Here is a 23,778-nt window from a genome sequence, read left to right on the forward strand (position 1 = left end):
AATCGCGGTGTCTCCTCTATCTGTTGACGGGCCCAGGGTAGGTGCCTCACTTTTTTATTGAAAGCAAAAAAAACCCATCGTGACATCACGGTAAAGTTTCTCAATTTCTGGGCAGCGTGGCTGATAGATTTGCATCATGCCGGCAGTCCGGTGACAACTTCATACATTTCGCCCACGTTTTTATTGCTCCGTGTGAAGTGACACCGACGACTGGGTACTCAGAGCCTCTTTATTGAAGTCACAGAGCGACCTGCACTCAGCCCGGCACTTGGTTCTTCACTCCGTGTAGTCGCCCCTTTCCTCGAGCGTCCCACTCCCCAAGACTCCTCGTGCTCTACCCCCCTTCATGCTCCTCGGAGCCCCCTTTAAGTAACTTTCCATCGCCTCCGGGCTCACATCCGTTTCCGGATTTTTTTTCCCTTTCAAATGTTTTCCTTACGATTTGGTAAAACCCCTTCCTCCTCCCGGACCCATCATCGACGAGGCATATTTTTTGTCAACCGGAGGTCCTGGGCTAATTTTTGAAAGTCAACTCGGCTGCACATTGGCCTGGTTTGAGTGCCTCTCAAGTTCGGTCGTTTGCAACTGGATGAGTTTAAAGTGAGGGAGCTCCTGGACCGTATTTTGTGGCTCGCCAGATTTGTGCCCAGCTCTGCCGAGCGATGTCGTGCCACACGAAACCCATTCCAGAGTTTCCTGGTTACCGGTCTGGTACCACTCCCACCCCTTCTCCCTGGAGCCGATAGGCTTCTGACAGTCTGCAGATGTCCCTGCGTGTTTCCAGCCAACCAAAATGTGGGGTGGAGAATCACTAAATGAAGTTCAATATCAGATCGGACCCTCACAGTCAAAGCATGAAAAAAATAAGAGCAGGTTGTATTGCCCTTTCTGGCATAAACAGTCGTGTTAAGATGTTCAAACACCAAATAGAAACCTCATGCTAGGAATCGTGTCTGCATTAACCACACGTGGTACTTGTGGTGAACATGCAAATAAATCATTCTCTGATAATAATAAATGGTATTGTCTTTGAAACTGATTGGTCCACACCAGAGACAGCAGACTTCCTTAGGGCCCAGTCTCACCACCAGTGTCAGGCCACAGAACGCCAAAAGGCGAGCAGCACTTTTGCATGTTCACCACAAGGACCCTGTGTGTGGTTAACGCAGTGACACAGTTCCTTGTAGAAGGTTTCTATTTGATGTTTTAATAATCTTAACACGAAAGTTTTAAGTGCCAGAAAGGGTTAAAACCTCCTGTTATGTTTTCATACTTTAATACTCGCAAAAAATATATATCCCGTTTTGTAGCTGCTCACCCCCAGTCAAGTTTAGGATGATGTACGCCATCGGAATGCAATGGTTTTGTTTGCACTCGCTGTATGGAGTTTAATACAAAATATGGCTCTCACAGAATCAAGTTAAAGATGAAATATGACATCGGAATACCGTATACACAGAATCTCAGAAATAAAAAAAATCGGACATTAGCATAACATTGATTCATAAGCAGCACGATCGACTATATGAACAGATTAATATAAAAATACGTAAACACCTGACATCAATACAGAGGTTTTGTATGCTCTGCGAACCGCGAAATGTAATACAAATTCCATGGGGCCATGGCGCTGCTCAAGTGATCAGCTTGCCGTCTGTTTTGTTGTACAGTACTTCATGGTGCACAATCATTTTGCCCTTATTCATGGACCCAAGCATGCAACGAGTGGTGAGAGGGAGTTGCGTCTGTGGTCTTGAGGAAGGGGGTGGCTGGGCTGATCCCCTCCTCCTTCTAACCAGCCCTTCCCCATCATCTCATTGTCATCGTCATCATCGTCGTTAATACTTCTTAATTTTAAACGTCGTTAATATTAAAAGGTATGTAAAGTTAAAGTCGTGTTTCTTTTTTATTACGTAACATATTTTAGTTAATAATAGGCAACTTAGTTAAGCTATGATGAGACTAACCACACCCGTGGTTCCCCTAACCCCCTACAACCCATAGGCCCCCTGTAACTTTACCAACTCCGAGGGTTTTCAGGAACCTGAACCCTCGCGGTTGTACAGGGAGTTACTCTACATACATACAGGGGTCGCATGGGCGACCGCTCAAATCGGAGCCTCTCATCGCTAACGACGAGCGTCTAAGTAAGGCAACGGGCATATTGAGAGACTTCTACGCAGCACGGCCATTGCAGGGTACAGCTCTCGATCAAATTTTCCTTGAAATCGATGCAGCAGCGACATGGAGTCGGCGCTGTAGAATGACAAGACGCCCGCCTCCCAGTCCACGTGAACCCCGACTCTTTTGGGAGCATCTCGCACCGTCAGTTTTGTTTCTGTCTCGTTATGTACCGCCTTGTAGTCGTCCCATTTCTTAAGGCTCCACGAAACTTCATTGAACCCAATTTTACAGGATTTGTCATCACTTTTCCGTGGTATCGCGTCATACGTGACACCGATGACGAATTTCTCACAACCTCTCACGTCCACCTCCCAGTAGTGGCGACCCGACACGATTTTCTCAGAGCAAATGACCACTTGGTAGTGGTCGAACCTGTCTGAATTGTCAGGGTAAGGTTGGGTGTGTGTGGAAGTCCTGACGGTTTTAAAGTCGGCAGAAATCTGGAGGTTCCGATGTGCAGTGTTTGGGTTCAGAGTCGGCGAGCAAGTGCCTGTTAACGATATCAATGCACATATTGTTTTGAGCGAACATTGTTTACTTTTGAAAAATACACTTTACACTTTACAATGTCAGTTAGAAGTACAAACATTTGCTGAAAGTTTTAGCGTGCCGGGCTGCACTTCACACAGCTGATGTAGTCTTTGTCAGGGGTGCCTAAGTTTCTGCCCTAGGTTCCACCCCGACTATGAAAGGCAAATCAAATAGAGCACAAGGTATCAACCGACTGACCCAATCTCACTCTCAGTAAACTGTCCACCAAACTGTCTGATGGCTTCAGGACACGTCTGGTCGTTACCTGTGACGTCGCCGGTAATCCAGCACTTTGGGGGCGAGGGTTGGTGGATCACAGATTCGTGAATCTCCCTTCGCAATGGCTATGATGTCACGACCTTCTACCATGCCAGGGTATGGCAGAACAGGCAAGTGGATTCATTACCATCTGGAATCCATCTATAGGGGGATTACGTGTTACCCACTTCATACTTATTGTTTGGTGTTGATGTAACTCGCTGACTCCGTGTCCCTACTGGGCATCTGTGAAAAAGAGTTTGAAAGCTCATCGGAGTCCTCATCCAGGATAAAGATTCTGATGCTCGTGGGTTTTTTTCCACGTACGCCAGGTTACTGCCACAATGCATGAACGAATTTTCCCTTAATGCTAAACGATGACTTATTCCACTGTACTGAGGTTTCACATCTCATACGCATATCTTTCGTCATCGTGCATCAGCACTAGAGATGAGTGACAAAGATGATGCATTAATACACTCAGCAATGCACGTGGTGTGGCGTGTACAGTAAATCACGTACTCGACTCTCTCCGCATTTTCAGAAAAGCCTCTTGCTTTTCACGATGTTCATGCAGAATCCCTTTGAGTTGCGGGCTCTCTTCCTGCTTGTGATCGAGGCGGCTGATGATGAAGTCAGCTCGTGCTGATGCGCGGGGTATCGAATAGACTTCTGAGAGCTCGGATTGCGTGATGAGACCCTGGACGAGCAACTCGCGATGTAGCATTGCAGGGCTCCTACCGATCAACTCTCGTGCCACCGGAGGTTCTTCCGTCGTCGTTCTGAGCAATTCATCTTCGCTGTCACCCTTCTCTGCATCGGTGTTGTTTGTGTGATGAACTCCACCGTTTGCAAAGTGATCACAAATCTGAATGTCTTCTCTGCTCTCATCCAAAGTCAGGTTCTTGAATGATTGAGCTGTTAAAATATTTGTAAAAATCAAAAAAACTAATTTGAGTTCCAAAATTGCAATTGTTTAATGCCTTCGTCACGTTTATTATGATCATCATACTTAATTGAGAATAGGTTTTCCCCCTCTGATCATATATGCATTGTCTTTGAAACTGATTGGTCCACACGAGAGACCAGAGGACGCCAAAAGGCTAACACAGCTCAAAGACAATGCCACTGTTAGAGTAATGAGAGCCTCGGGGTGAGCGTCTACATCATGGGACCTCCTTTGCCAGTACCAAAATATGATACTATGTTTTCCCCTTTTTACATCTTAACACCTGTTTGTTGCCAGAAAAAGAGGAACACCTAGGCTCATATTTTGGTACTGGCAAAGGAGGTCCCATCATCATACATTATTTGTAAGTCATCGCTGGGAGGTCTCCCCAAGCCACTACCATTTATTATGGTCCTGCGCTGACAATCAATTTCACTGTCACAATATACTCTTTGGTTCTTTCGGTAAAGTCACGTAGGTATAAATCAAAATAAATTAAATCACGACGTTTCGGGCGCAACACAAGCGTCCATCATCAGCTGGGACAACCACATCAAGAAACAATTGCTTTAGTGGGCAAAGGGCTGCTTGTAAAAAGAGGCCATATAGGTAAGAAAGGGGGGAGGAGCAAGGGGGGAGAGATAGAGATTGGGGGTGTGGGGTATGGAGAGTGGAGTGCTGCCAGCTCCAACACGAGCACAACAATATGCTGGGACTGGGAAGTGAGCGGGGCTGGGGGTAGGAGGCTGAATAAACTGGAGATGTGGAAATGAAGGCAACACCATAAAGCAGTTAAGGTTTTACCTGGTTAATAACATCCTACCAATGATTGCTCAATTTGCATCCATCTTCTCGGTTGAAATTATTTTTATGTTTATATATCTGGATGGCTTCATGAACACACCTTTGATAGTAGCCCGAAGGTTTGCAGAGTACCTTGGTCTTGGAAAAAACAATATCATGAGAGCCCACAGCGTTGTAGCAATGGTCAGCTACGGCAGAGGTATTGATTTCTGCCGTGTTTCAGATCTGCGTTGTGCTCGCGAACCCGGTCCGACACATGACCTTTGGTTTCCCCAATGTAACAGCCACCACAGGAGCAACTTAGTTTGTGGACTCCAGGATATTGCATGTCAGAAATGACATCCTTCACAGATGGGATTAGATCACGGATTTTGTGTACTGTACTGAATCGGACCTGGATCTTGTGTTTGTTTAAGATTTTGGAAATATTTTTGGTAACGCCTGCTATGTATGGTAACGTGATGGTTTTGATCGGAGTGTCAAGTGGTTGTTTCTGTATGGTGGGAGAAACAGCTTTGCGGATAATGCGGTCTGAATTTCCATTCATCTTAAGGGCCTGGTGTACGTGTTCCAGTTCACTGGCTAGGTGGTGTTGGTCAGAAATGCTGTGGGCCCTTTGGTGTAGTGTTTTGATGAGGGAATTATTCTGTGCCAGATGGTGGTGGGAATCAGGTTTAAGATAGGAATCTGTGTGGGTGGCTTTCCTGTAGACAGAGTGTCCCAAAGAGCCATCAATTCTCTTCTCAAACAAAACATCCGGGAATGGTAGCTTACCATTCTTCTCCACTTCCATGGTAAATTTAATGGATGGGTGTATAGAATTAATGTGGCTGAGAAATTGGTTCAGTGCTGACAGGCCATGTGGCCAAATGACGAAAGTGTCATCCACATATTTCTTCCACAAGGAAGGACGTAGAGTGGATGTCTGGATGGTATCAGTTTCAAATTTCTCCATGAAAACATTCGCTATCACTGGTGCTAAGAGGGAACCCATGGGGGTACCTTCATTTTGTTTGTAGAAAGTACCATTCCAGGTGAAGTAAGTGTTGGTAAGGCAGTGCCTAACTAGAGTAGGAACATCAGGGTTCAGTCCATGTTGGACTAAATCTTCAATTATTGCTAATGTGTCAGGCACAGGCACCTTGGTGAACAGAGAAACCACATCAAAGCTGTCGAGAAGATCATCTGGGGACAGTGAAATGCCGTTGATTATAGAGACCAAGTGAGCTGAGTTAAGTACTGTTGAGGTAGTCTTGCAAGTGAATAGAAGCAAGGCATCAGACAGAAAACAGGCCAACTTGTAGGTAGGTGAGTTGATAGTGGAAACGATGGGCCGAAGTGGAGTGCCTTCTTTATGGATCTTAGGAAAACCATATAATTTGGGTGGTCTAGCAGCAGAAGGTTTTAGGAAGAGCCGTTTGACAGGTTCGATTAGAGAATTCGAACTGGTAATGATATTGTTGTTTTTTGTAGTCAGGCTGTTAGTAGGATCTTTGTTGATTTTGGTGTAGCTGCCATCATTAGGAAGGTCCTGGATTTTGTTGTTGTATGTGGTCATCGATGATGACAGTCGCATTGCCCATGTCGGCCGAGTTCAAAGCGTTCGTCTTTGCTGATGTTACTAATGGGTTTCTTAGCATTTTTAAGGATGGTGGCAATTTCAGCTCTAGCAACGTCTGTCGGGATGTATCCCAAGCCTTTGAGGGCTACGTCGACCTGGGAGATTATATCATCCACTGGGATATGTTTAGGGGCGACTGCGAAATTCAACCCTTTAGACAGTACCGATTTTAGGCTGTCAGATATTGGGATGGTACTCTGATTGATGACAATCTTGTTAACAGCTAACTTTTTAACGTGTGGATCTGGCTTCTTTTTTGACAGGAGGTTGAATTTAGCAATCAAGTTAACTTTACATTTGATTGACATTGAATTAGCAGAGGAGACTGTCATGTTTTCTACATGGTCCCAATCAGAAGTGGACATTTTTTTCTGTTCATATTAGGTGTGATTGCAAGAGAGTCTTGTCTAAATTATCAAGTTCAAATCAGAGCAATCTTATTCTCTCTGAGATCCCCCCTAAACGTCGTGATTTAATTTATTTTATTTTATACCTACGTGACTTTACCGAAAGATCCAAAGAGTATGGATCCCTGCAGTCACGAAAACTTTTAATCTAGATTGTCACAATATAGTTTAACAAGTAAGCTGATATCACTCCATCTCCGTCTCTGTCACCAACAGCCATCAGTGTGCCCACAACCATTCTTTGCTTTATACATTCTCTTTATATCTCCCAGTATAATTTAGAACAGCAACCTCCTCCATCACTTTTTGTAATTTTTAGGCTTTTTTTTCCTAATTCACGCTTTCATATTTCGGCATCTGTACTCCCGATTTGAGAAATTAATTAAAAAAAAAATCAAGCCTCAATACGAAATTTCAGAAAATTGGATGTTGTAGTTGTTTGTTTGTTTCAGATTGAGACAATCTGCCTTGTTCGTTTCCTGGTGGTAAAACGAACACGGCCACAGTGTTTCTAGGACCACCGCTGTGGGCGTGTTCTGCTGTGACCTCGCGTCTAGACTCCCTCACCACCTTCACTACCCCTGCCGCACACAGATATAGCAAGTGAAGTAGGGCCACATACCCTCCACGACCAACCCATAGGATGGATGGGCACTTATTCAGCAGTGGATCAACAAGGCGATGTACACATGCTCTACTGCTGTGGCTACATCGCCGCTGGTGATGATTCTGAACCGTTTTTTTTTACTTCCGGATATGAACACACTCCAAGTAAGTGTCAAGGATTCCCGATACGTGACCCGCCCTTGTACTCACCTTCATAAATCGCGACTGAGCCCGACTTCACCTGCATAGCCGGACAGAGAGGCTCACTTGGAATGTCGTTGAATGAGTGCAACAGCTCCATGGTGTTGGCGTTGTAAAACGAAAGTTTTCCTGCATTAAAGTCCAAGCGAACGCCGACTCTCTCCAAATGCGTAATCTCTGGATAAGGTATGGATTGGGCGCCATGTCTTGCAGAGTAATTTGAATCCCATTGAATGAACGCCCAAGACTTCTCATTCCAGCCCAGCCTGACAGACTTTTCTTGACGATTCCTAGGAATCGACTCACCTGCGACGCCTATAGAACAGTTTCTAGAGGCTCTCACGTCCACTTCCCAGTAGTGGTCACCCGACGAGAAGTTCTCAAAGCAGAGGACTATTGGCCACCACTCAAACCTCTCTGCGTGATCAGAGTAAGGCTGAGCCGTCTGGTTCCACGTCACTGTGCTGAGATCGGCAGAAATTTGAAGCTGTCGATGTGCCGAGTTGGGGTTCAGAGTGGGCGAGCACAAATCTGCAAGAAAAACAAATTATAGTGTAAATCTTTACAATCACGACTCAGTTTTTTGCTCGTTATGGTCAGCCATGATTAAGTCGTCGCCAAGAGAGGCAGAGGTGCACCTGGACATTTCTTGCCCATGCCACTGCTGGTGGAAGAATCTCGACTAGAAGCAGCTTCAGAGCCCCTTCTTGAGGGTATTTGGCCCTCCCTTCCAAGCTGGTTACATGAGCCACAGTGGCTAGGAGATGTTAACTACCTCGACTGGTATGCATGAGGTCGTGCGTTCAATCCTGACCCTGACGCCTCTCTCTCTCCCTCTCTCCCCATGGTGGCCATGTGGATTTTTCTCCGGGTCCTCCGGGTTGTTCCACCACATTAAGAATACATTTTACGCGTTTAGAGCATTAGACTGCTATACATTTCCACATAATGATATCAGCTACTTGGTTGATGGCCAGATCGCATCTGAAAAAGAGCTAGACAGCTCAATTTAGAGTATTTGGCTGCTACTTTGGCCACATGGTGATGATGGATAATCCACTTTCGTTCAGCTATCGTTTGTGGCCAGGCCAATGAGCTACTACATAGCAGCTCAGTGAGACATTAACTCAGTAAAATGAAATAGTTCCGTTTAAACATTTTGTCTAGTTTAGTTTACTCTACTACTGGTGACCACTCATTGTACTGTAGCCAGCAGTATTGCCTCCTCGTGTACCAAACCTTTACACCGCGGCAGCATTGGAGCACGTGGGGCCGTGCCGTGTTACTCCAACATTGATTTTTGGGCTCCCCGGAATGCAAGTGGACAATTGAGGAATACTACTCTTACTTTTTATGAAATGCATTCCAACTATCTCATTGCCCGAAGCTACATCGAACTACGGATGTATATTAATATACGCATGGAGCTACTGTCGGCAATTAAATCAGCTTGTGTGCGAGTGGTAAGTGGATCGTTGCATAGCATGGTCATGGGAGGTATTGGAGGCTTGGGGAGGCCTTTTCCAGCAGAGGATTGACCTTGGCTGATGATGTAAAGGGGATGGGTATGATATGTATCCAGTGTCCACTGAGATCGGCCTAAATTAATCACAACTTTGTTGCCCAGTCGACCACTGCCACCCGCCTGTGAAGGATTTCCTGCATGAGTAAGACGTTGGAAATGTTGGCCTGCGATGTGGAGACTTAGTGGACTAATTTCTGTCATAATGAAGGTTTTGAGGTTAGATCGCATAAGTATTAATCTGTTGTCACCATCCACCACCCGACAGGTAGGAAGGTTTGTCACGTAAACAATACTACTTCAGCCCACCGGTCTGTTGGAGAGTAAAGACAAACATTTACAATACGAGTATAAGGTTTCGCTGGTAATTACATCCAGCATCATCGGGCGATTTGCTAAATAGCGAAGCAATCCACCTGCTTCCGGTCTTAAATAGAGCGTGATGACGTCATCACTGAACCCATCAGGTGCAGAGATCAGAGGCGGAGGAGGGGGCGTTTATTGTAAATATATAATAGATTGTTAATCATTTAATTAGCATGTGTTTCCTCTATATACAATACAGTTGTAAGGTGTATCACTTAATAATACGCTTCCAGACCGCACTAAGCCTGTAGCTGTCAGAATGGTTAATAATATTTGTATTTCTCTCAATTTCACACTACACTATACTATAAACTAATTGGTGCATTGTTTACGTAACAAACCTTACTGGCTGTGTCAGGTGGAGGGTTACGACACATTTATACCTACGCGATCTAACCAAAAAACCTTTATTATAAATAACTTTGTTTGCGAAAGCCTAGGTGTTAAACTGTTATTTGTGTCTCTTTAGTTTTGGTGACATTTATGTATTTGATTATCATGATTTTTTACTTTCCGATGGTGTTCATATGCGCGGTAATCGGTATATATAATTTGTACAGCGCTGTTGGATAATATTAGCATGAATAGCGCTATATTAAATATTATTATTATGAAGCGCTCCATCATGAAAGATAAAAAAAAGCTATGTTTGATGGATTGCAACGCTAACGAGTGTGTAAATTGTACGCACGGCTCGTCTTTAGCATGTCCAGGAAATGACGTTCCCTACTCCACTGTTGTTCGAGTATCTCCAGCAACTCTTGGCGTTTGCCTTCCCCTCGTATCATGATGCGCAACAGGATTGAGTCCACACGCATGGCGGCGACGGGAATTGTAAACGCCCTCCAGTACTCCTCTTCTGTAACCACATTCCTCCTCTTCAGCTCGTGCAGGAAAAGGGAGGGAGTTTTGCCGATCCACTCTCGCAACTCTGGCAAATGCTTCTCAATGTCCTTCCAGTTGCCCTCTTGATTTTCCGTGATCATTTTACCAATGAAATCCTCTGCACTCTGCCAGAGTAAAGACACAGCAAGTGAGTGAGCACCAATTGCCAGATCATCGTCAGCACGCACAACACGGCTGACCATCCCTCAACCGCACCAAAGCATCGATCAGACTCCCATTTTACCTTTACCAGGTGGGAATTCTTCTGGTACAGCTATAGAATGCCCAGGGACGGATAATCTCTCCACTCTCTCCACAACTGATCTCCCCGTGGAATGTTGGTTACTTCCGCACACCACACCCCCATATATATATTTTTTATATAAAAGCTACAACTCTACACCACCGTCAGAAAACTTCTTCAAGGGTGGAGACCGCAAATTCTTTCACCGCAGCTAGACAACACTTCAAGCACCTAAAGTCCCCCTCCTCCCCTCCCCTCCCCCACGGTCTTTCTGTACCCCCCGCCACCTTCCTCCAGAAAACCATGGACCCGTTGTGTCGGGGCTTGCGTGCTTACCATAACGTCGAATGACTTACATTCATTTCATCATGACCGGAGAAATTACCGCGCAGTGAATTATTTCTAAATCCCTGCAAACATATGAAGAGGGGGCGTTTCATAATGAACATGCATTCAACATGCAGTAGTAATCCCGTCTTGCTCGTCGGAAATATCAATTTGAGAATTTATTCTGACCACAGCCGGTCGTCTGACTTCTCACTCGATTAAAATACTCCATTGCTGCCCTCGCCGCCCGTATCAACACATCATCAATAACATAACAAAATATACAGCCACCCCTCTCTCTCTCTCGCTGTCCTCCTCCTCCTCCAATCTCGAGCCTTGTATAGTCGATTCAACTGAGTCCAGACGTACTCTTTGGAGCCAACACATTTATTAACACCAACACAAAGGGGTAACTGCTCCTTTACCAGATAACAACCTATGGTGGTGGACCACCAGGCTAACTACACTGATTACACTGGGAGTAGCTACAGTGGACAGGACCCGGCTCGGGTCCAGGTCCACGTGATGGTGACTCTTCTCGGACGTAGGACGTAGATCTTCAGGATAAAAGCAGCAACGCTGAACCCCGGACACTCTGGGAACCCAGCTTATATCCTCACTCGTCGTGGCTGGCTCCGACCTTGGCCACGACCACCTTCTGGAATCCTCGAGCAGGATCTCGCCCCGACACGTGACTCCCCCTAGCCCCCCACTTGGGGGCACCTGTGTAGACTTTACCAGTCACGTGTCCTCTGGGGTCAACCAGAGTGCCGTGGCCGAAAGTAACCCCATTCCATGGCTGACACTCTCACACCCCATCCTGTAGGGGTCGGCACTGCACGCCGAGCGTGGTGCAACTCACTGCTATGAATCAGTGCTCAAAGAGCCCAACTAGGGCCGGTAATACACCCACATATAAGCGGTGTCCACAATGCGAGCACATCGCACGCCGTGCCTCTCTAGGGCCGGCATTACACCGTGATATCCAAGATGTCGCTACACTCGTAACCCGCCTTGTCCTCCTCACTCACCTGTCTCGTCCACGCCTACCCCGCACTTCTGGCCTGCCCCCATCCCCTACCGGAACTGTCTCCATGGCTACCTTGCCTCGTCTCCCCCCCCACCCCTCAACCATTATCGGTCATTGTGTGTGACATATGAACGTCATGGCGGGACCCTGGGGTCCCATAAGGCCCCGGCTCTCGCATAAACTGCGTTGCGATGTAATTTTATGTCTGTTGAAGGCGAACGATACGACAATCTATTCCTCCTCTCGATGACCTCTACACAATGTGCTAATCAAAGTTTCGAAGTTATGTTTGTGACTATGCAATTTGGCAACTACGGGTGCTTGGTGAAGAACGAGAGGATCGATTTCTGGTGGGTCGCGGTGTTTATGTGCGCGGTGGCACAGAGTCGCCAAAATAAATAAATTAATTACGATTTTGACTTCCGTGTATTCTGGACCCCGGGGTCCCTCCATAAAGTTCATATGTAAAAATGTTTTTGAAGGATTAGTTTTTTATTCCAAACGTTTTGGCAAACGTCGATCTTACATTGCTGCTGTGTGTTGTAGCTACCACACAGCAGGCTGTTTTTTTCTTTCAGTTTCGAGAACCACCGGTTAAACACACAAAGCAATCAGCTGCCAATGGCGTGTCTTGCGTCTTGCGTGACACCGCTCCATCATCACTCACCACCATGACGGGAAAGATGCTCACCTAAAGACATGCCGACTGTTTTAATTATAAACGAGAATACAACCGTACGTTTTAGCTCAACCTTTTTTTAAAAAGGATATTCACGGTAGGAACAACAGAGGCTAATTGTCCTCTAAAAGTAGGCAATGATAAAACATTACAGTTGTAATGAGTCCACCAGACGAAGGTAGAGACGGCACAGCTCCTCTTTGTTTTCCGCACGAGCTCACGCCACGTGTGGACCACTCCACTCCAAACTTCACCACGAAGCCTCCCCCCGATCGCCCCGCCTCATACGGTGACGTCACCGCTCCCCTCGTGGGCGTTCCCTCTCTCTCACGCCCCACCTCTTTCCCTTCGTCCGTGACGTCATCTTTAACAGTAACCTAGCATCTTGTGACTATTTCGACCTCAGAATCACGTGATTATTAACACCACACATTTATGAAGTGGCGCATTTCCTCCATAGATCCCAATGCACCACCGTGTATGGAAAACAGGAAATATACAGAACATGCAGGGTAGATGGCCAGAACTGGTAAATCCTTATTTACCCACCTCAACCACTCACTCAGCCACTCACTCACTCAACCATTCACTCATTCAACCACTCACTTAACTACTCACCACACATTCACTCACTCAGCCACTCACTCACCCCCTCAACCACACACACAACCACTCACTAGGCCCGATCACCCAAGGATCAGAGCCTTGACCTCCGAGTCCTTAGAAAGATGGCGATCCGAAGATCTGAGGGACCTCGTTGGACAGTCAACACGGAAAGGTTGACGCAGATTATAATGACGAGTGCTGCCACGCCTAATGGTTCACTTACCCGTGATGACCATCGCGATTCAAGACAGGCAAATGACCCTGGTGACTCACGTGGTGTCTGCTGAGGTTCTCATTTAGTAGTGACACCAATAACAGGAGTGTGTTTTGGTCAGGTCACAGACTGAGCGAGGTGGAATGACTTACAATCACACCCTCTTCATCCGTATTCAAAGGTATATTCTGACTTGTACCACGACGCCTTTCTGTATAAGAGATAAATATAAATTATTATAAAGCTTTGTTTTATATATGCTTGCGAATTATACATTACATCATATAGTGCTGTCTTGATGGGCTTATGTTGATGATGACGATGATTATCATAGTATCCTCTTCTAAACTACACTATACACAACACACTACACTATACACGACACGAGAAACTACACTATACAAGACTCTATACCATAGAGCTCGTTGTGTTTTCGACAATCACCACCTAGCCAGTAATCTGGAACACGTACACCAAGCCCTCAAGTTTAATGGATATTCAGACTACACAATCCGTAAAGCTATCACCCCAACCATTGCGAAAGAACCATCTGAGGACCCAATCAAAACCATCACCTTGCCATACATAGCAGGGGTCACCAAAAATATTTTCAAAATCATGAGCAAACAAAAGATCCAGTTTAGATTTAACACAGTACATACAATTCGTGATCTGATCCCATCTGTGAAGGATGTGATCCCTGACATGCAATACCCCGGCATCTACAAACTAAGTTGTATCTGCGGCAGTAGTTACACTGGGGAAACTAAGCGACATGTCTTGGACTGTGTTCGTGAACATAAGGCAGACCTGAAACACGGTAGGACCAATACCTCAGCCATGGCTGATTATTGTTTTAATGCAGTGGGCTCACACGAAATTTATTTATCCAAGATGAAGGTACTCTGCAAACCCACTGGTTATCAACAAAGATTCGTTCATGAAGCCATCCAGATATATAGGCACAGACACAATTTTAACCGAGAAGATGGGTACAAACTGAGCACTCATTGAAAGGACGTCATTAACCAGGTAAAACCTTAACTGCTTTATGGGTGTTACCAGTTATTTTCGACTCTCTGATTTTACATTAACAGGTTCACACTAACACAGCCCGCATTTCCATTGACACGCTAATCTCTTACATTGACACGCTAATCTCTTACATTGACATGCTAATCTCCTACATTGATATGCTAATCTCTCTCACATTAACATCACTAGCTCTGCCCACTTCGTTTATGACCCTTGGGCTACACCCATTTCAAACCTTTAAAACAGCCTGCCTCAGCAGCTTTCCCCCTCTTTTTCTTCCTGATGACGATCGCTTGTGTTGTGATCAAAACGTTGTGATATATTTATTATTTTTTATTCACTTTATTTTCATTTAAAATTTTTTCATTTTATTGTTCTATCTACGTAACTTTACCAAAAGACCCAAAGAATATGAATACCCGCAGTCACAAAAGCTTTCAGTCAAGATTTTTACACTACATACTACACTACACACTGCACTATAAACTACAATGTACACTACACTATACACGACACTACACACTACATTGTGATGATGATGAGAGAGAGAGAGACATGCAAACTCCTAACATATAGCAGCAGGCATCATCAGGGTTTGGAATCGAACCTTCGACCTCCAGCATACCAGACGAGGGAGTCAAAATGCTCCTAGCCACGGCTACTTACCCCGGAGGAAGTGTCCAATGCGGATTCTGTAGTGAACGCGACCCATGGCCACCACAACTAAACTGAGGAGCACGACAGCACCAATGACAGCACCGAAGATAGGTCCAGCAACGTCTGAGGATCATACACATATAGTAGAGTAGTGTATAGTGTAGTGTATAGTGTAGTGTATAGTGTAGTGTATAGTGTAGTGTAGTGTATAGTAGCGTAGTGTATAGTGTAGTCTAGTGTATAGTAGAATAGTGTATAGTGTAGTGTATAGTGTAGTGTATAGTGTAGTGTATAGTAGTGTATAGTGGTGTATAGTAGAGTAGTGTATAGTGTAGTGTAAAGTAGAGTATTGTATAGTGTAGTGTATAGTAGTGTATAGTGTAGTGTAAAGTAAGTGTTGTGTATAGGAATGTAGTGTATAGTGTAGAATATAGTAATGTAGTGTGTATAGTAATGTATAGTGGAGTGTATAGTAGAGTAGTGGTGTAGTGTAGAGTCGTGTAGGGTATAGTAGTATAGTGTATAGTCGTGTTGCGTGTAGTGTACAGTATAGTAGTGTCGAGTATAGTAGTGTATATTGTAGCGTATAGGAGTGTAGTGTATAGTGTAGTGTGTATAGTAGTGTAGTGTGTAGTGTATAGTAATGTAGTGGTGTAGTGTATAGTAGTGTAGTGGTGTAGTGTATAGTAGTGTAGAGTAGTGTAGTGTATAGTAGTGCAGCGTGTAGTGTACAGGATAGTAGTGTATAATAGCCTGCCATTATAATCTGGCATCGAACCAACGTCCTCCTGTGTCCCAGGCCAGGGAGTCAACATCCTCCTAGCCAGCACGACTTACTCCACGGGAAGCGTTTTAGGATGATTCTGTCGACAAGCAAGCCCACGGTCGCCACAAGTAAGATGACCACGACTGCAATGTTGACAGAACCGGTGATGCCTCCAGCAACGTCTGAGTATCGTACACATACAGTAGATTAGGAGTATAGTGTAGTATATATTGCAGCATATTGTAGTGTAGCATGTAGTAGTGTATATTAGAGTATAGTTGAGTATTCTTGGTTCTTTTGGTAAAGTCACGTAGAAGGGAAACAATAAAATGGTAAAAAAATAAAAATATAAAACAGTATTTATTGTTTTATATTTTGATTTTTTTAAACAATATTTATTGTTTTATATTTTTCTTATTTTATTGTTTCCCTTCTACGTGACTTTACCGAAAGAACCGAGAATTTGAATCCTTGCAGTCACGAGAGCTTTAAATCAAAATATAGTTGAGTAGTGTATAAAATGGTGTATACTAGTGTATAGTCGTGTATAATATAGTATTGTATAGTGTATAATAGTGTAGTGTATAGTCTAGCATCGAAGCCACGACCTCCTGCGTACCAATTGAGGGAGTCAACATCCTCCTAGCCACTGCGACTTACCCCAGGGGAAGTGTCCATTGCGAATTCTGTAGAGAAGGAGGCCCACGGTCACCACAAATAAAATGGTGATCACGACATCACCAATGACAGCACCGGCAATAGCTCCAGCAACGTCTGAAGATTGTACACATATAGTACAGTAGTGTATAGTGTAATATAAAGTGTAGTGTATATTGTAGTGTATAGTAGTGTATAGTGTAGTGTTTGGTAGTGTATAGTGTAGTGTATAATGTAGTGTATAGTGTAGTGTATAGTAGTGTAGTGTATATTGTAGTGTATAATGTAGTGTATAGTGTAGTGTATAGTAGTGTAGTGTATAGTGTAGTGTAGTGTATAATGTAGTGCATAGTGTAGTGTGTAGTAGTATAGTGTATAGTAGTGTCGTATATAGTGTAGTGTATAGTAGTGTATTGTGTATGGTGTCGGGTAAAGTGTAGTGTATAGTAGTGTATTGTGTGTATAGTGTATTGTATATTGTAGTGTCTAGTAGTTTTGTGAATAGTGTAGTTCATTGTAGTGTATAGTGTAGTGTATAGTAATGTGTAGTGTATAGTTGCGTATTGTATAGTTGCGTAGTGTATAGTAGTGTAGTGTATAGTAGTGTAGTGTTTAGTAGTGTAGTTGTATAGTAGTGTAGTTTTATAGTAGTTTAGTTGTATGGCGTAGTTTATAGCTTAGTGTAATAAAATCAAAGTAAGTTGCAACTTAATGTGCCCGGTGCTTAATTTGTGTGCTTCGATGATTCACGTACAAAAAAATATCTGGGCACATTTTGCCACCCCCTAACCCCCCAGGGGGTGCGGGATGCAACCCCAGGCCTAGAACCATCAATCGTGGAGTGAATTTTCACGGTGCAATTGCCATGAGTTTCTCTTTTGTGTGACAAATTCACCCGAGCCTTCGACGCCTCTTGTGGCCACAAGAGTGCACCCAGCCTGGCACAGGCGCCATGGAGACGTCACCGCCACTTAGCAGTGATTGGCTGCTGTTGTTGGTCCAAATGGGAGTGATTGCAATGGATTTGGGGTAGGGGTGTGGGTGGTAAGCCTTCACACTTGGCACTTATTCCATTGCTACGTCTCAACGATTGACTTTTGGTCTCTGCCTTCCACTCTTTAGCTGTCACCTCCGTTTATGTTGTATTATGGTCTAAAACCGACATCCGCCACCAAAGATCAATGTTGTGAGCGCGTTAGAGCCACGTGGGTGTGGTGACTGGTCGTCCATACCTGCTTCTGCCTTCGCGTCCGTGCAGGGGTCCGATGGGGCAGCCCTCTGGAAGCCGTCTTTACAGCGACAGCGAGTGTCCTGCCTGACGGTGCATCTGCTCTCAGTGTTTTCGACTGCGGAGCAACACCACCACCATCACCACCACTACCGCCTCACGTGGGTAATATATTTGTCGAGAGTCCATACAGCCGTGTTCGCGGCCGTATGGAACAGAGCGGTCTCGGACGCACAGCGAGTTGTCAATTCACGCGCTGCTGTGAGGCGGAACGTGTGCGCGCCATTGTAATCCGCGCGGTGCAACGACCCAGTGATGTGGAGCGACGCGGTGACACGGGGCGATGCGGTGATTCTGAGCGATGCAGAGCTGAGAGATTCAAACGTCAAAGGGGAATAACGAGGGTCGACTGTAGGGGGGTGACGGTTGACAGCCGTTGGAGTAGGAGGACGATGATTGGCCGAAGAGAGTGGAGTGAGCGAAGCTTCCACAACGGGAGATATAAAAGTGTAGTGCGTAGTGTCGTGTATAGTCGTGTATTGTAGTGTACTGTATATTAGTGTAGTGTACAGTATTGTATAGTAGTTAGTTTAACTCGTATGCTTTTTGTGACCAATATCATCCATAATGGAAGTTTTTTTTACTTAGATCGGCATGTAAATATGTGTCGTTAAACCCGTCACCACCCACCACGGCCAACTAGTAAGGGTTGTCACGTAAATAGAACATGCCAATTCGATACTAGTACAGCACTACTGTATAGTGTAGTGTATAGTGTAGAGTGTATAGTGTACAGTGGTGTAGTGTATAGTATACGAGTGCAGCACATCGGTGTGTTGGACAGCCAAGCCACAACATTTACAATCTGAGTACGACGTTCTGCCAGTAATTACAACTAGCTTCATCAGATGACAGCCAGAATTGTGAAAAAGTCCACTTGTTTCGTTCCTTATATAGAGACGTGGATGTGGTGACCACTTCTAGATTTAAAGCTTTCGTGACTGCAAGGATCCATACTCTTTGGTTCTATTGGGTACCTACGTGACTTTACCCATTAGAACCAAAGAGTATGCTGACCACTTATTCGCTCTTCTTGTGCAAACTGAGACAACATACATTATGCATTAGCATTATACTATTTCATTGATCTTGTACTTCCTGTCCATTGTGCGGACTAAAATAGCCGTACCAATAGTAATCCCTATTGAAGTATGGTGGTCGGTATAGGCATGCATTTAAACAATGTATTATTTGATGATTCACTTCTAATCGGCACTAAGTCGGTAGCTATCCAAACGGTTAAATAGATTTTACGTCATTAGACCTCCTTTGCCAGTACCAATATATAATAATAGGGTTTTCCCCTTTTTTCTGGCAACAAAACTGAAACCTTTTTACAAAGGATTCATGTTACTGCATTAACCACAATACCTGCAGTCAAAATGCAAACAAAAAAAAACATACATAATATGACGCATTGGTCCACACCAAGGGACGGCTTTAAAGGACAATGCATCAAATTATCAAAGTATGTTTTTTTGTTTGCACTTTGCAGATATTGTGGTTAATGCAGACATGAATCCTCGTAAAAAATTTCAGTTTTGTTGCCAGAAAAAAGGGGAAACCCCTATTATTAGATTTTACGTCTTTCAATTTCGATGGATTATCTAATTAGTTTTGGCCAGTAGTAACTTGCTTTGCACAGAACTTCAACATTATCAAAATCAAAATTGAGTGCCCTTGTTGGCACGCGTTTTCTGCTACTGCTTACAATTGTGTTTGGGAGTAATTACTCTTTTTTTGGTGTTTTGTAGTGTTGTTTTAGTCTCATTATTTTAGTGTTGTGCTCCCTAGCCACGCTGATGATGATGGAGAGACAAAGACTCCAAATGTACAGTAGCAGGCATCGTCAGCGTCGTGATCGAACCCAGGAACTCCTGCATACCAGGCGAGGTAGTTAACATCTCCCTCGCCGCAGTGGTGCCCACAGCGGCGAGATTGACTTTGTATCACGAGCGCTGCTTGAATCAGGCAAACCCCTTGATTCGCCTGAACCCGTCCCCTCCTTATTGTTCCTGGGTTCAAGTCGTGTCCACAAACAACCACCCACCCCTCTTACAATTCACGTTGCAAACGGTGCACTTCTTGCACTCGTTGAAGCTGTTCGGTTCATCCGTGTAGCCTTCTCCCACGCGGCAAGCCGTACAATACGTGCCGCTCGTGTTGGATTCGCAATCCATCACCTTCTTGCTACCTGCAAGTTGGCAGCAGGGGTGGGTGGGAGGGAGGGAGGAGGGAAACAGATGCACCGACTGAACGAGAAAGCAAATCGAAAGGTTTTGGTGTTTGTTGTCCTTCCCCGCCTTGCTGTGTTCCAGACTTGCGGACCTTTCCATTTGCAAACGGATCTCAGGAACGAATTCGGTTTTTCAACCCGAGGACCGCCAGTCCACTACTATACATTATACACAACACTATTATATAATACACTATAAACTACACTGTACACTACAGTATTAGTTTGAAAACTAATTTCTTTACAACTGCTGCTTGTTGTTGTGTAGTTGTTGTCCCCTCTGCCCGCACCTCCGATTAAATATTTCATCATGTTTCATTCTCTTTGTTTTTTTCGGTAAAGTCACGTAGGTAAAAAATAAAATAAATTAAATCACTGATTTTAAAATAAATTAAATCACTGATTTAATTTATTTTTAAAAAATACCTACGTGACTTTACCGAAAAAAAACAAAGAGTATGAATCCTTGCAGTCACGAAAACTTCAAATCTAAAATTATGTTTAATTGTTGGGTGTAATTGTCCGCAGACCCTAATGATATGTCAAGCTTTGCTACAAGCTATAAAGGACCGCGGTCCCTGGGGTTTGGGGCCACAAAATGGAGTCATTCAGTAAAGCACTCGTTCAGGTTAAAGCTCCTTTGCCTCTGCATCATTAGATCTCCTTTGCCAGTGTAGAGGTGTTAACTACTCACTGTTCGGTAACCTGCATTGCCACTAGGGATCAAAGGGGCAGTGCAGCGTTACCTCTGTGTACATGACGGTTGGGGTCAGACGAGGTGAAGTGGATCGTAGCCACATTTTGGTAAGACCCAATCAGACTGTTCCACGTAGGAATGTGGGATTGGTTACACCTGGCCACAAACGGGTATAAGAAGGGTGACCAAACAGAGCGCGGGGAGTTCTCTCCCTACACCAAGACCGAAGCCCGGGCTGAACACAGCTAAGACCCTGGACCAGCCTTCCAGCCCTTCTGAGGGCTAAGGCTCGGCGTATCCAGTGGTCAAGACCTACTGGGCCAGCGGTGGGTCAGATAGCCTTCCCTAGGTCCCAGCCGGAGGACTCTAGGATAGCGGTAGACGTGTGAATAAGTCCTGCCAAGATAGGAGGCTGTACCTCCTTAGGTTAGGAAGAGACCTGTGTGTAGGTCACACTAAGTCCGGAGGCTGTACCTTCTTAGGGTATCAGGTAAGGGGACCATATACCCCTCTGTGTGTTAAAGACTGTGTAAGAGAAGTATTACAATAAACAGAGTGTGCCTAGTGTATTCGTCATTATAAACACTACACCAGTACCAAAATATAAAAAAGGGAAAAACCCTATTATTATCCTTTGCCTCTGGTCTGATTAAGGAGTGAATTCCGGGTAGCTCTGGAGGGTCAAGACACAACATTCATTACATAAAATAGAAATTAAATATAATGATAATAGAATACGACGTTTTGATTGCAACAGAAGCAACCATCGTCAGGTACAAATGAATGAGAAAACAAACATAGTGAACTTAGAAATATACTGCAATATAACACAGAGAGTCGGCCAACACAACAGTCAACACCCCACCTGGTTTATTACGTTCTTCCAAAGATTGCTACTTTTGAGAGAGAAACAAAACACAGACAAGGAGATGCACAGACAGACACACAAGCAGAGAGAGCCACGCAAAGACAAACAGAGAGAGACACACACATAGGCACACAGAACGTCTCTGTGTCGAGGCCGTAAATAGAGAGGGGGGAGGGACCTGTGCCTATGTGTATGTTTAAGAAGAAAATACTACTGTAGTGTCAGTGTATACTACTGTAGTTTCAGTAGATACTACTGTAGTGTCAGTATATACTACTGTAGTGTCAGTAGATACTACTGTAGAGTCAGTAGATACTACTGTAGTGTCAGTAGATACTACTATAGAGTCAGTAGATACTACTGTAGAGTCAGTATATACTACTGTAGTGTCAGTAGATACCACTGTAGAGTCAGTATATACTACTGTAGAGTCAGTAGATGCTACTGTAGAGTCAGTAGATGGTACTGTAGTGTAAGTATATACTACTGTAGAGTCAGTATATACTACTGTAGTGTCAGTAGATGCTACTGTAGTGTCAGTAGATACTACTGTAGAGTCAGTATATACTACTGTAGAGTCAGTAGATACTACTGTAGAGTCAGTATATACTACTGAAGAGTCAGTAGATACTACTGTAGTGTCAGTAGATACTACTGTAGAGTCAGTATATACTACTGTAGAGTCAGTATATACTACTGTAGAGTCAGTAGATACTACTGTAGAGTCAGTAGATACTACTGTAGAGTCAGTAGATACTACTGTAGAGTCGGTAGATACTACTGTAGAGTCGGTAGATACTACTGTAGAGTCAGTATATACTACTGTAGTGTCAGTAGATATTACTGTAGAGTCAGTAGATACTACTGTAGAGTCAGTATATACTACTGTAGAGTCAGTAGATACTAGTGTAGTGTCAGTATATACTACTGTAGAGTCAGTATATACTACTGTAGAGTCAGTAGATACTACTGTAGTGTCAGTAGATACTACTGTAGAGTCAGTATATACTACTGTAGAGTCAGTAGATACTACTGTAGAGTCAGTAGATACTACTGTAGAGTCAGTAGATGGTACTGTAGAGTCAGTAGATACTAGTGTAGTGTCAGTATATACTACTGTAGAGTCAGTATATACTACTGTTGAGTCAGTAGATACTACTGTAGTGTCAGTAGATACTACTGTAGAGTCAGTAGATACTACTGTAGAGTCAGTAGATACTACTGTAGAGTCAGCAGATACTACTATAGTCAGTAGATGCTACTGTAGATTCAGTATATACTACTGTAGATTCAGTAGATACTACTGTAGAGTCAGTAGATACTACTGTAGAGTCAGTTTATACTACTGTAGCGTCAGTAGGTACTACTATAGAGTCAGTATATACTACTGTAGATTCAGTGGATTCTACTGTAGAGTCAGTAGATGCTACTGTAGAGTCAGTAGATGCTAATGTAGAGTCAGTAGATACTACTGTAGAGTCAGTAGATACTACTGCAGCGTCAGTAGATACTTCTATAGAGTCAGTATATACTACTGTAAATTCAGTAGATTCTACTGTAGTCAGTAGATACTACTGTAGACTCAATAGATGCTAATGTAGAGTCAGTAGATACTACTGTAGTGTCAGTAGATACTACTGTAGTGTCAGTCTATACTACTGTAGATTCAGTATATACTACTGTAGATTCAGTAAATACTACTGTAGAGTCAGTAAATACTACTGTAATGTCAGTAGATACTACTGTAGAGTCAGTAGATGGCACTGTAGAGTCAGTAGATACTACTGTAGAGTCAGTAGATACTACTGTAGAGTCAGCAGATACTACTGTAGAGTCAGTAGATACTACTGTAGTGTCAGTAGACACGACTGTAGAGTCGGTAGATACTACTGTAGAATCTATAGATACTACTGTAGAGTCAGTGAATACTACTGTAGAGTCAGTAGACACGACTGTAGAGTCGGTAGATGCTACTGTAGAGTCAGCATATCCTACTGTAGATTCAGTATATACTACTGTAGATTCAGTTGATACTACTGTAGAGTCAGTATATACTACTGTATCGTCAGTAAATACTACTGTAGAGTCAGTAGATACTACTGTAGAGTCAGTATATACTACTGTAGAGTCAGTAGATACT

General features: G+C 44.0%; 1 protein-coding gene across 2 annotated transcripts in view; it reads right to left on the minus strand.

The window, feature by feature from the left end:
• Positions 1-215: 215 nt before the first annotated feature.
• The window catches only part of LOC116956871 (uncharacterized), a 36,694-nt gene continuing 13,131 nt past the window's right edge, over positions 216-23,778 (minus strand). The window contains exons 4-13 of one of the 2 annotated variants that reach the window (XM_076054834.1): positions 19,897-20,031; positions 17,782-17,895; positions 16,553-16,666; positions 15,964-16,074; positions 15,136-15,249; positions 13,587-13,645; positions 10,141-10,459; positions 7,571-8,092; positions 3,715-3,891; positions 216-2,674 (exon numbers count right to left, since the gene is read on the minus strand). In XM_076054834.1, the coding sequence (XP_075910949.1) occupies positions 2,130-2,674; positions 3,715-3,891; positions 7,571-8,092; positions 10,141-10,459; positions 13,587-13,645; positions 15,136-15,249; positions 15,964-16,074; positions 16,553-16,666; positions 17,782-17,895; positions 19,897-20,031 (2,210 nt within the window). In that variant the 3' untranslated portion in view covers positions 216-2,129. Of the gene's footprint in view, positions 2,675-3,495; positions 3,892-7,570; positions 8,093-10,140; positions 10,460-13,586; positions 13,646-15,135; positions 15,250-15,963; positions 16,075-16,552; positions 16,667-17,781; positions 17,896-19,896; positions 20,032-23,778 lie in introns of both variants that reach the window. The other variant, XM_032978722.2, reaches the window with a different exon arrangement.

The sequence above is a fragment of the Petromyzon marinus genome, chromosome 68, assembly GCF_048934315.1.
Source record: "Petromyzon marinus isolate PM22_M1 ecotype Great Lakes invasive population chromosome 68, UKy_Petmar_22M1.pri1.0, whole genome shotgun sequence".
Classification (NCBI taxonomy): Eukaryota; Metazoa; Chordata; class Hyperoartia; order Petromyzontiformes; family Petromyzontidae; genus Petromyzon; species Petromyzon marinus.